Source organism: Hemitrygon akajei, unplaced genomic scaffold (assembly GCF_048418815.1).
Source record: "Hemitrygon akajei unplaced genomic scaffold, sHemAka1.3 Scf000231, whole genome shotgun sequence".
NCBI lineage: Eukaryota > Metazoa > Chordata > Chondrichthyes > Myliobatiformes > Dasyatidae > Hemitrygon > Hemitrygon akajei.
Window position 1 is genome coordinate 110662 of NW_027332113.1, and position 12689 is coordinate 123350.

The 12689-nt window shown below is 48.2% G+C and overlaps 1 protein-coding gene across 1 annotated transcript in view; it reads right to left on the bottom strand.

Moving 5' to 3' along the window:
- Positions 1-1720: 1720 nt before the first annotated feature.
- Positions 1721-12689, bottom strand: part of LOC140724468 (ribonuclease inhibitor-like) — a 34358-nt gene continuing 23389 nt past the window's right edge. Inside the window, exons 13-16 of the mRNA XM_073038919.1 lie at positions 7598-7768; positions 3842-4012; positions 2947-3114; positions 1721-2813 (exon numbers count right to left, since the gene is read on the bottom strand). Of these exons, the coding sequence (XP_072895020.1) occupies positions 2726-2813; positions 2947-3114; positions 3842-4012; positions 7598-7768 (598 nt within the window). The 3' untranslated portion in view covers positions 1721-2725. The remainder of the gene's footprint in view (positions 2814-2946; positions 3115-3841; positions 4013-7597; positions 7769-12689) is intronic.

Consider the following 12689-nt stretch of genomic DNA (forward strand, 5'->3'; position numbering starts at 1 on the left):
CGGTTTTACACCTCAGCTCACACTGAGATGGTAACGATGTCCACCATCGCTCACTGAACACTCTGACATCTCCCAGTTCACTCCCCGAACATCAGTCAGGATCCTCACTGAGGAACTGTCCGGTTTTACACCTCAGCTCACACTGAGATGGTAACGATGTCCACCATCGCTCTCTGAACACTCCAGTATCTCCCAGTTCACTCCCCGAACATCAGTCAGGATCCTCACTGAGGAACTGTCCGGTTTTACACCTCAGCTCACACTGAGATGGTAACGATGTCCACCATCGCTCTCTGAACACTCCAGTATCTCCCAGTTCACTCCCCAAACATCAGTCAGGGTCCTCACTGAGGAACTGTCCGGTTTTACACCTCAGCTCACACTGAGATGGTAACGATGTCCACCATCGCTCTCTGAACACTCCAGTATCTCCCAGTTCACTCCCCAAACATCAGTCAGGATCCCCACTGAGGAACTGTGCGGTTTTACACCTCAGCTCACACTGAGATGGTAACGATGTCCACCATCGCTCACTGAACACTCCAGTATCTCCCAGTTCACTCCCCGAACATCAGTCAGGGTCCTCACTGAGGAACTGTCCGGTTTTACACCTCAGCTCACACTGAGATGGTAACGATGTCCACCATCGCTCTCTGAACACTCCAGTATCTCCCAGTTCACTATCCGAACATCAGTCAGGGTCCTCACTGAGGAACTGTCCGGTTTTACACCTCAGCTCACACTGAGATGGTAACGATGTCCAAACATCGCTCTCTGAACACTCCAGTATCTCCCAGTTCACTCCCCGAACATCAGTCAGGATCCTCACTGAGGAACTGTCCGGTTTTACACCTCAGCTCACACTGAGATGGTAACGATGTCCACCATCGCTCACTGAACACTCCAGTATCTCCCAGTTCACTCCCCGAACATCAGTCAGGATCCCCACTGAGGAACTGTCCGGTTTTACACCTCAGCTCACACTGAGATGGTAACGATGTCCACCATCGCTCTCTGAACACTCCAGTATCTCCCAGTTCACTCCCCGAACATCAGTCAGGATCCTCACTGAGGAACTGTCTACTTTTACACCTCAGCTCACACTGAGATGGTAACGATGTCCACCATCGCTCACTGAACACTCTGACATCTCCCAGTTCACTCCCCGAACATCAGTCAGGATCCCCACTGAGGAACTGTCCGGTTTTACACCTCAGCTCACACTGAGATGGTAACGATGTCCACCATCGCTCTCTGAACACTCCAGTATCTCCCAGTTCACTCCCCGAACATCAGTCAGGATCCTCACTGAGGAACTGTCCGGTTTTACACCTCAGCTCACACTGAGATGGTAACGATGTCCATCATCACTCTCTGAACACTCCAGTATCTCCCAGTTCACTCCCCAAACATCAGTCAGGGTCCTCACTGAGGAACTGTCCGGTTTTACACCTCAGCTCACACTGAGATGGTAACGATGTCCACCATCGCTCACTGAACACTCTGACATCTCCCAGTTCACTCCCCGAACATCAGTCAGGATCCTCACTGATGACCTGTCCGGTTTTACAACTCAGCTCACACTGAGATGGTAACGATGTCCACCATCGCTCACTGAACACTCTGACATCTCCCAGTTCACTCCCCGAACATCAGTCAGGTGAGCTGAGTGATGAAAGGAATATTTTCTTCCCAAGCCATGAAGTCTCAGGCACACATTCAAAAATAATAACCATTTATTGAACTCAGTAACATCACACGATAGTCTCCGCATATTAAATGGTAAAATAAAAGCGTGGTAATATTGTGTTTTGGGAGGGGGGGGTGGAGATTCATCTCTACCAAAGGAGGTGTAAGGTACTCCCTCCCTCTGCCAGCCTGCTGGTCACCCTTGGGTAAGGTGTATCACCTGCTCAGCCCCCGATCAGGGTCACGTGAAACAATGGAATCAGGTGGTGGATGGTCGTATGAGCAGCCGGAACATTTCACAAGTCCTTATTATGTGACCACTGATGCCAGGCAGACAATCTCTGCAGAGTATCGATAATGTCTGGGGTCACCCATCTTGTAAAGGCACTGCCCAGAAGGAGGGCAAACCACCCCTGAAGAAAAACCTTGCCAAGAAGATTCAGGGACAGAGATAGAGAGAAGAATAAGAACAAGAGATGAAAGACCACGATCACCCACATCATACGACACATCATGATGATGAATAGTGTATGGGACAGAATTCCTGCAGAAAGTTCAGTAACACATTAATCCAGCTGATCCCCTGTGTAACCAGCCCTGTGGATCGCTGTCATTCATCATTTGGGACATCGCTACTTAGCAAACTATAACACATGACAGAGATTCCTGATCATTTATCGGCCCAGTCGACTCACTCCTTCCATCGCCAGCTACCGAACAGGGTGCAGTGACGGTTCCAGTCCCAGTTGACTGCTGCTTCACCCCCAGAGATTCCCTCCCCGGATCAGCCCAGTCCGAGGGACACTGAGTGAGACTGTCCCGCCCGCGCACCGGGTAACATCCAGTCATGGACATCCAATGGAAGCACCACCCTAGGACCGAGAGGCCGATTCACAGGTCCCAGGGCAGGGCCTCCAACATCATCACAAGAGACTTGCTCAGTTCCAGCTGGGATGTTCGGGTTCGAAGGGGAGGGTGGAAAATGGGAGAGAAATGTTCCGATCTCAGAGGTGTTGATGTACACACAGTGGGATGTTCAGAAGATCACTCTCAGTCCGGGTCTGGTTCCCTCCACAGTCTTCAGTTCTTGCTTTTTGTGTGAACTGAACCGATTCCCCCTCAGCCTGGAGGAATAAGGAGTAAACACACAGATTACACAACAGTGTCAGTAACAGGGACTGACGTTAATATGTCAACAACACTCACAGACAAATATCACCCGGGGTTTTCACACTAGATGTCACCACAAATACTCACACAATCCGCTCCAGACTTTGATGGGTCACAATGAGGTGGTGGATAACAGAGACAGATCGGTCTGTGAGTGTGTTCCAATCCAGTTCCAATTCCCTCACTGAGTGTTTTGTAGTCAGAGCAAAGACGAGATCCTCGATGCCAGAATCTGTGAGGCCAGTCCACCTGAGTCTGCAAATGAGAGAAATGAGGAATCAGGAGATTCCCAGAGTTTGTTCATCACACTGACAGATCTCCTGCTGACCACAAATTCCCCATCATCTGCTGTGGGTCCACACTGTTCCTTCCACAGCTTTCCACCAGGACACTCCTGGATGTTCAGCAGTGGTATCAGTCTGAACCTCTGTGTCTGGCTGGACTGACAGAAGGGTTTCCTCAACAGCTGAGACCGTATTATCAGGGAAATTAAATTGTTATGGACGTCAGTCTCTCAAACACTCAGTAAAACTTGGGAATGACAAGATCTGGGAGCAATAAAACACATTCCCACCCTCACAGCTGAAAACAGAGAGACCCACAGGGCTGCACGAACTCCAGTGAAAAGGGACACTGACTGTTCCCCCAGTCACTGCCCCTGCCCACAGATCCCACAGGAATCACCAGACTTGTGCCAGCTTTACCCTGCCGCAGATTTCCAGCCTGTGAACTGGGGGGCCTCAGGAAGTACCCACTGCCCTTTTGGATACCCACGTTCACCTCACTGTGGTGTCACAGGGGCAAACTGGGATCACAGTCAGCAGAGCAGATGAAGGTTGTGAGCCAGACACAGAGTCCGGCTGTGGGATGTGTGTGACCGATCACAGGACAGTGAGACAGAACCACAGTTGTTCCGACAGCAGACCTGCCCCAGTGTTTAGTGTCTGTAATTGAAAACACCATCACACAATGTGATACTTACCCCAGTGTCTGTATTTTACACCCCGGGTTCCTCAGAGCCTCAGACACCAGTTTCACTCCTGAATCTCCCAGTTCATTCTCAGCCAGGTCCAGCTCTGTCAGTGAGTGGTTTGTACTGAGAGCAGAGGCAAGATCCACAACACCAGCAGCTGTGAGACTGACAGACCGTAGACTGTGGAACAGAGAGAGATGAGAAGTTTAATCCCAGGGTTTATTAATCCCACTTTCACCAATACCCACAGTAATGTTCAGTGTTTCTTAACCCCACAATTACTGATAACACCAAAGTCCAGCATCAGACACCAGTGAGTATAAACATCACTGCACCTTCCGAACTGGAAACACTCAAATCTCCCCAGAACAATCAGAATCGCGTTTATTATCACCCGCAAGTGACGTGAAATTTGTTAATTTAGCAGCAGCAATTCAATGCAATACATAATCTAGCAAAGAGAGAGAACATCATAATAAATAAACTAAATCAATTACATATATTGAATAATTATTAAAAATGTGCAAACACAGAATATTGTATATTAAGAAAAGGTGAGGTAGTGTCCAAAGCTTCAATGTCCATTCAGGAATCGGACGGCAGAGGGGAAGAAGCTGTTCCTGAATTGCTGAGTGTGTGCCTTCAGGCTTCTGTACCTCCTACCCGACGGTAACAGTGAGAAGAGGGCATGCCCTGGGTGCTGGAGGTCCTTAATAATGGACGCTGCCTTTCTGAGACACCGCTCCCTAACCATATCCTGGGTACTTTGTAGGCTAGTACCCAAGATAGAGCTGACTAGATTTACAACCTTCTGCAGCTTCTTTCGGTCCTGTCCTCCATACCAGACAGTGATGCAGCCTGTCAGAATGCTCTCCACGGTACAACTATAGAAGTTTTTGAGTGTATTTGTTGACATGCCAAATTGCTTGAAACTTCTAATAAAGTATACCCACTGTCTTGCCTTCTTTATGACTACATCAATGTGTTGGACCAGGTTAGATCCTCAGAGATCCTGACACCCAGGAACTTGAAGCTGCTCACTCTCTCCACTTCTGATCCCTCTATGAGGATTGGTATGTGTTCCTTCATCTTACCCTTCCTTAAGTCCACAATCAGATCTTTCGTCTTACTGACATTGAGTGCCAGGTTGTTGCTGTGACACCACTCCAATAGTTGGCCTATCTCACTCCTGTACGCCCTCTCGTCACCACCAGTGACCCTACCAACAATGGTTGTATTGTCAGCAAATTTGTAGATGGTATTTGAGCTATGCCTAGCCACACAGTCATGTCTATAAAGAGCAGTGGGCTACACACACACACTCCTGAGGTGCGCCAGTGTTGATCGCCAGCGAGGAGGAGATGTTATCACCAATCCGCACAGACTGTGGTCTTCCCGTTAGGAAGTCGAGGATCCAATTGCAGAGGGAGGTACAGAGGCCCAGGTTCTGAAACTTCTCAATCAGGACTGTGGGGATGATGGTATTAAGTGCTGAGCTACAGGCAATGGACAGCATCCTGACGTAGGTGTTTTTGTTGTCTAGGTGGTCTGTAGCCGTGTGAAGAGCAATGGAGACTGCATCCGTCGTTGACCTATTGTGACGATAGGCAAATTGCAATGGGTTCAGATCCTTGCTGAGGCAGGAGTTCAGTCTAGTCATAACCGACCTCTCAAAGCATTTCATCACCGTCAACATGAGTGCTACCGGACGATAGTCGTTAAGGCAGCCCACATTATTCTTCTTTGGCACTGGTATAATTGTTGCCTTTTTGAAGCAAGTGGGAAATTCTGCCTATAGCAGTGAGACGTTAAAAATATCCTTGAATACTCCTGCTAGTTGGTTGGCACAGGTTTTCAGAGCCCTACCAGGAACTCCATCGGGACCTTCTGCCTTGCGAGGGTTCACTCGGTCCAACATCGGCCTCTGAGACAGAGATCACAGGGTCTTCAGGTGCAGCAGGGATCTTCACAGCTGTAGTTGTGTTCTCCCTTTCAAAGAGGGCATAGAAGGGGTTAAGTTTATCTGGTAGTGAAGCATCACTGCCATTCATACTATTGGGTTTCACTGTAATGTGTTGCAAACCCTGCCAGAGTTGTCGTGCATCTGATATCACCTCCAACCTCATTTGAGATTGTCCCTTCACCCTTGAAATAGCCCTCCGCAAATCGTACCTGGTTTTTTTGGTGCAGGACTGGGTTGCTGGACTTGAATGCCACAGATCTAGCCTTCAGCAGATGACGTACCTCCTGATACATCCACGGCTTTTGGTTTGGGAACGTACAGTAAGTCTTTGTAGGCACACACTCATCCACACAGGTTTTAATGAAGTTTATAACAACTGCAGCATACTCATCCAGATTCAAAGATGAATCTCTGAATACAGTCCAGTCCACTGATTCAAAGCAGTCCTGTGCTTCCCTTGTCCAAACCTTCTTGGTCCTGGCTACTGGTGCTGCAGTCTTCAGTCTCTGCCTATGCTCAAGGAGTAGAGGTACAGCCAGGTGATCAGACTTCCCGAAGCGAGGCTGTGGAATAACACGGTCGGCATTCTTGATGATGGTGTAACAATGGTCCAGTGTGTTGTTTCCTCTGGTATTGCAAGTTATCTGTTGATGCTTAGTGATTTTTTCAGACTGGCCTTGTCCACTCAAAACGATGGTGACCGTGTTGGGGATGCGCTGTTTCGTGCATGTTGATCCCATTGCTCAGATCATCTGAAGCCTGCTTGACATTGGCCTGAGGTGGACATTCTACCTCAGGCCAACGCCCCAGGGGACAGTCCCCAGACCCACTCCCCAGAGGCACACACTGTGACCTGAGGTGGACATTCTACCTCAGGCCAATGCCCCAGGGGACAGTCCCCAGACCCACTCCCCAGAGGCACACACTGTGACCTGAGGTGGACATTCTACCTCAGGCCAATGCCCCAGGGGACAGTCCCCAGACCCACTCCCCAGAGGCACACACTGTGACCTGAGGTGGACATTCTACCTCAGGCCAATGCCCCAGGGGACAGTCCCCAGACCCACTCCCCAGAGGCACACAGTGACCTGAGGTGGACATTCTACCTCAGGCCAATGCCCCAGGAGACAGTCCCCAGACCCACTCCCCAGAGGCACACACTGTGACCTGAGGTGGACATTCTACCTCAGGCCAATGCCCCAGGAGACAGTCCCCAGACCCACTCCCCAGAGGCACACTGTGACCTGAGGTGAAGACTGTACTGAAAACACTCTTGACTTTTGAAGAGGGCTAGAAACTACTCCCGCTTCAATGAGGACCTGGATCCCCTTCCATTCATGTCTCACTACAACTAGAGTAAGCAGATGCCATCTTGTCGGCTCTGCACTCTGTTCTGGATCACTTGGACAACTGGAAATGTTCTGGATGTCTTTAGAGAGTGGGAGGAAAGCAGAACTCGTGAAGGAAACTCACGCGCACACAAGAACGTATAATATTCCTGCCAGAGTTTGCTTACTATCTCAGACTATATTCCCTCAACTTGCAAAATGTGGTTATGTGTTTTCCTCTGTAGTGTAATTTATGTTAATTTAATTTGTGTAATTAATGTCTGACATATTTGTAACGCTCTGAACTGTTGTGCAAAGAGCTGATTTTCCTAACATTTACACCCTGGTTATATTTGCCCAGGACAATAAACTTTCACACTGAAATTGAGTGGATCCGATGGAGCCCGAGGTGAGGGCCTGTTATTCGGTTTGATGGAGTGATGATCCGTCCCAATCCCCCAGTCTGATACTTACCTCAGTTTCTGTATTTTACACTCCTGGTTCCTCAGGGCCTCAAACACCAGTTTCATTCCTGAATCTCTCAGTTTATTACCACCCAGGTCCAGCTCCGTCAGTGAGCGGTTTGTACTGAGAACGGAGGCGAGATCCACAACACCAGCAGCTGTGAGACCGACAGACCGTAGACTGTGGATCAGAGAGAGATGAGAAGTTTAATCCCAGGGTTTATTAATCCCACTTTCACCAATACCCACAGTAATGTTCAGTGTTTATTAACCCCACAATTACTGATTACACCAATGTCCAGCATCAGACACCAGTGAGTATAAACATCACTGCACCTTCTGAACTGGAAACACTCAAATCTCCCCAGAACGAATGGCAGAACCCAGGGGACATTATATATTAGTGTTCACCCTCTACATCCCAGCCCCACTCCACAGTACACCACCACTCTGGACCTTGTGCTCTATACGGAATCACAGTGAGGCAGTGTAACCTTCCACACTCCTCGTTTCCCCTCCTCTTGTCCCGTCTCCACAGAAAAACTCGGCACAATAGACCCACCCTGGAAGAATATTCTCCAACCCCAGACAGAGAGCTGAGGGTTTTAAAAATTTACAGTTCAGAGATAATATTAAAACAGCTCCATCTCAAATTGGATTTAATATCACCAGCATGTTGTGAAACGTGTTAACTTTAGGGCACCAGTATGATTAAATACATGATGAATATAGAGAAAAAGACATTAACGGTATATATCTAGTGATGGAATCTTAAGTTTTATTCATTATGGACTGTGCCTTTAAGAACTGTGTGTGTGGGGGAGGGGGAGGGAGAGAGGAGGAGCTACATGATGGACAGCTGGTGTTCAGCACAATGTTATTTAAACGAGCATCACTGCTTGTTTCGCAGGACACGCAGACGCACAAAGCTTGGTGATGGAAATTGCCACTGATCTAGGTGTCCTTGTTCATCAGTCACTGAGAGTAAGCATGCACGTACAGCAGGCAGCGAAGAAAGCTAATGGCATGTTGGCCTTCATAACAAGGGGAGTTGAGTACAGGAGCAAAGAGATCCTTCTGCAGTTGTACAGGGCCCTGGTGAGACCCCACCTGGAGTATTGTGTGCAGTTTCGGTCTCCAAATCTGAGGAAGGACATTCTTGCTATTGAGGGAGTGCAGCGTAGGTTCACAAGGTTAATTCCCGGGAAGGCGGGACTGTCATATGTTGAAAGATTGGAGCGACTGGGCTTGTATACACTGGAATTTAGAAGGATGAGAGAGGATCTGATTGAAACATATAAGATTATTAAGGGATTGGACACACTAGAGGCAGGAAGCATGTTCCCGATGTTGGGGGAGTCCAGAACCAGAGGCCACAGTTTAAGAATAAGGGGTAGGCCATTTAGAACGGAGTTGAGGAAAAACTTTTTCACCCAGAGAGTGGTGGATCTGTGGAATGCTCTGCCTCAGAAGGCAGTGGAGGCCAATTCCCTGGATGATTTCAAGAAAGAGTTAGATGGAGCTCTTAAAGATAGCGGAGTCAAGGGATATGGGGAGAGGGCAGGAACAGGGTACTGACTGTGGATGATCAGCCATGATCACAGTGAATGGTGGTGCTGGCACAAAGGGCCGAATGGCCTACTCCTGCACCTATTGTCTATATAAGACATACACAGTCCTAATGTCCCTCTGATACAGCACCCTAGCTCTGACATCATCAATTTTATTTACCAGGGATTGTATGTTTGTCAGCAGGATCAATGGTACTGGGAGTTGAATACATCGTTTTTTCAAATGCACCATCGGACCAGCAGGTGCCCCCTGTCGCTGGCAGCTTCTTAAATCGGCAGTGTGCCGGCCACAGCCCAGTCTACTTCTATCAGTTTTCAGTGGCGACTCATCATTCAATCACATTTGAACTGTTCACTGACTGTACACATCATAGAGATTTAAGTTCTTTGGCACAAACATCACCGAGGATCTCACGTGGTCTGTACACACCGGCTGTGGGGTGAAAAAGGCACAACAGCATCTCTTTCACCTCAGAAGGTTGAAGAAGTTTGGTATGGCCCCCTGAGTTCTAAGAACTTTCTAAAGGGGCGCGATTGAGAGCATCCTGACTGGCTGCATCACTGCCTGGTACGGGAACTGTACTTCCCTCAATCGCAGGACTCTGCAGAGAGTGGTGTGGACAGCCCAGTGCATGTGGAATTCCCATGACTCAAGACATTTGAATTCCAAGATGGCGGCGCGATGCAGCGGCCACTCCGGAGCTGATTATCTGTTATTTGTGAAGTGGGGTGCCGTGCGCAATCATAATCGGTTGAAAACGGACGTGGGAGCACGGATGAACACTGAATGAAGTTTAAATCCATCAATGAGAAATGTTCAACACACAATCTGACCCTGAACATGTTGTGGTCTGACACCTTTCTCTGTGGGACTGATGGTGTCCAGCTGGTCAGTAATTTCCTGTTGTGTCTGTGTCTCCACAGGGAACTGGGTGAAGGCAGCCCCACTCTCCTACATGCACAGCTCTTGTAGTGTGTTAGAAGAGCTGATTCTACCTCAGACCCACTCCCCAGACACACACTGTGACCTGAGGTGAACAGACTGAACTGAAAACACTCTGATTTTTGTAGAAGGCTTATGACTACTCTGCCTCAATAAGATCCAGGCCCCACTTCATTTCACTTTTCACCACAACAAATCTGCTGCAGATGCCATCTCACTGGCTCTCCACTCTGTTCTGGCTCACCAGGAAAACTGGAAATGTACATTGAGTGACTGCAGTTCGCCACTGAACACCGTCATCCCTCTAAAACTGATCTTCCATGTCCAATCGTGGGCCTCTGTACCTCATCCCGCAATCGTATGCTCGAATTCCTCATCCTCCTCACTGACCATCAACACCGGTATACCTGAGCACCGTGTCCTTTGACCCTGCTCGATTCTCTCCACACCATCAGTACTGTGGCTGAGCACAGCAGCAAAACTGTTCAGACTCACTGATGACAAACTGTTGTTGGCAGAATCACGCATGGTGATGAGGAGGTGGACAAGGCTGAGACAGGTCAGGTGGTTGAGTGGTGTTATCACAACAACCTCACAGTGAACATCTGAAAGATCAAGGACCTGACTGTGGACTTGCGGAAGGGGAAATCAGACAAACTAGCAGCAGTCCTCAGTGAGGGATGAGCAGTGGAAAGGGTGAGTAACAGCAAGTTCCTGGGTGACAACATCTCAGAGAATCTCTCCTGGGCCCAATTGTAGGTATCTATTGTTACGAAGGATGAACAACACTGATGGGCAGAAGGGTAGAGTTGCCCATATTCCCCCCCCCCCCCCAGGAGAATCACAAACTGTTACTGTTGCCATGCTGCTAATGAGAGAGAAAGAGATGGAACAAAAACATGCCAGAACATCTGCTACTGATAAGAGAGGGGAGAGAGACTTGTTGTTCCACCATATTATGACTCTTGAAAGACTTATGGCTCCGGAGAGGGCTGTTTACTTGGTACTATTCTGTTCATTAAAATTACTCAGTGGACAGCCGGAGTGGGCTGGTTTGATGGACTAAGCCATTCAAAACTGATTGACACCTGAGACCCCGTGAGTGGGGATAAAAGTGAGGTCAGGGAGACACCCCTCAGACGCACCAGGAAACACACTAGTGAGCACTGCTTAAGTGTTGGAACCCACGAGAAGGTGTGGGGCATCGGAGACCAAACGAAGGATCGGACAATTTTAACTCACAGTGTTTATAGCGAGGCCGGTGGGGGCTTGTGTGTGTGTCCACCCTTGCCTGGGTGACGAGTCCACCATAGAAGAACGGTCTAGCTAAAGGCGAGAGGGGTCATACCTGAATGGCCACATCAACACATCGACGGATCAAGAACATAAAGGAAGGTTTGACTGACTGTAGCTGTCACTGTTTGCTCACCCTCTCTCTCTCTCTCTCTCTCTCTCTCTCTCTCTCTCTCTCCAACAATTACAACAAAAGAACCAACAACTACCTCAGCCTGATGAACTGAACTGAACTTTATACTTTCCCATGATAATTCATTATCCCCTAGACAACAATAGAGCTTGTTTATTATTGATTATTATTATACCCACACTTTTAGGTTTAGTATTGCTAATGTGTATTATCTGTATATTTGCATTGTTGATATTGATTTGTATATTTTACTAATAAACACTGTTTTGAAAATAGTACCAGACTCCAACGGATACTTCTATCTTTGCTGGTAAGACACCCAGTTACAGGGTACGTAACACTATCCACAGTAGATACCTTCTGGTCTTCATTCTGGATGATCCAGACAACTGGAAATATAAGTCAGCCTGTTGTTCTATCACCAATTTGTGAGTCTCTGTCCCTCACACTGTAACTGGATCCTTCACTTCCTCATCCTCCTCACTCACCATCAACACCACCCCCTCTGCTCTATTCTCTCCACACCACTGGCTCTGTGCCCGAGTACTGGAACAACACTGCCTACAGATTCACTGACTACAAAACTGCTGTTGGCAGAATCACAGATGGTAATGAGGAGGCGTACAGGAGTGAAACAGATCAGCTGGACGAGTTGTGTCTGCAGAACAATCACACACTGAACGTCAGCAAGACCAAGGAACCGACTGTGGACTTGCGGAAGGGGAAATCAGACAAACTACACCATTCCTCAGTGAGGGGTGAGCGTTAGGAAAGGGTGAGGAGCATCAAGTTCCTGGGTGACAACATCTCAGAGAATCTCTCCTGCACCCAGAACATAGAGGGAACCATGAAGGAAGCATGTTTAGAAAATGAGTGGCACGTCATCGCAGACTATTGCAAATTCCACAGATGGACACTGGAAAGCATCCTGACTGGCTGTATCATCAGGAACCCACAACATCTGGGCCAATCCCTCAGAGAGGAGGGACAGGAGCCTGCAGACCCACAGCCCAAGGACCAACAACAGCTTCTTGTCACTGCATCATCTTGAATTGATCTGTAAGTCCCTAATTCCATCCCAGACTAGATTCACTCAACTTGCAAAATGTGGTTATGTTTGTTTTTCTTTATTGAGTAATTATATAAAATTAATGTCAATTTA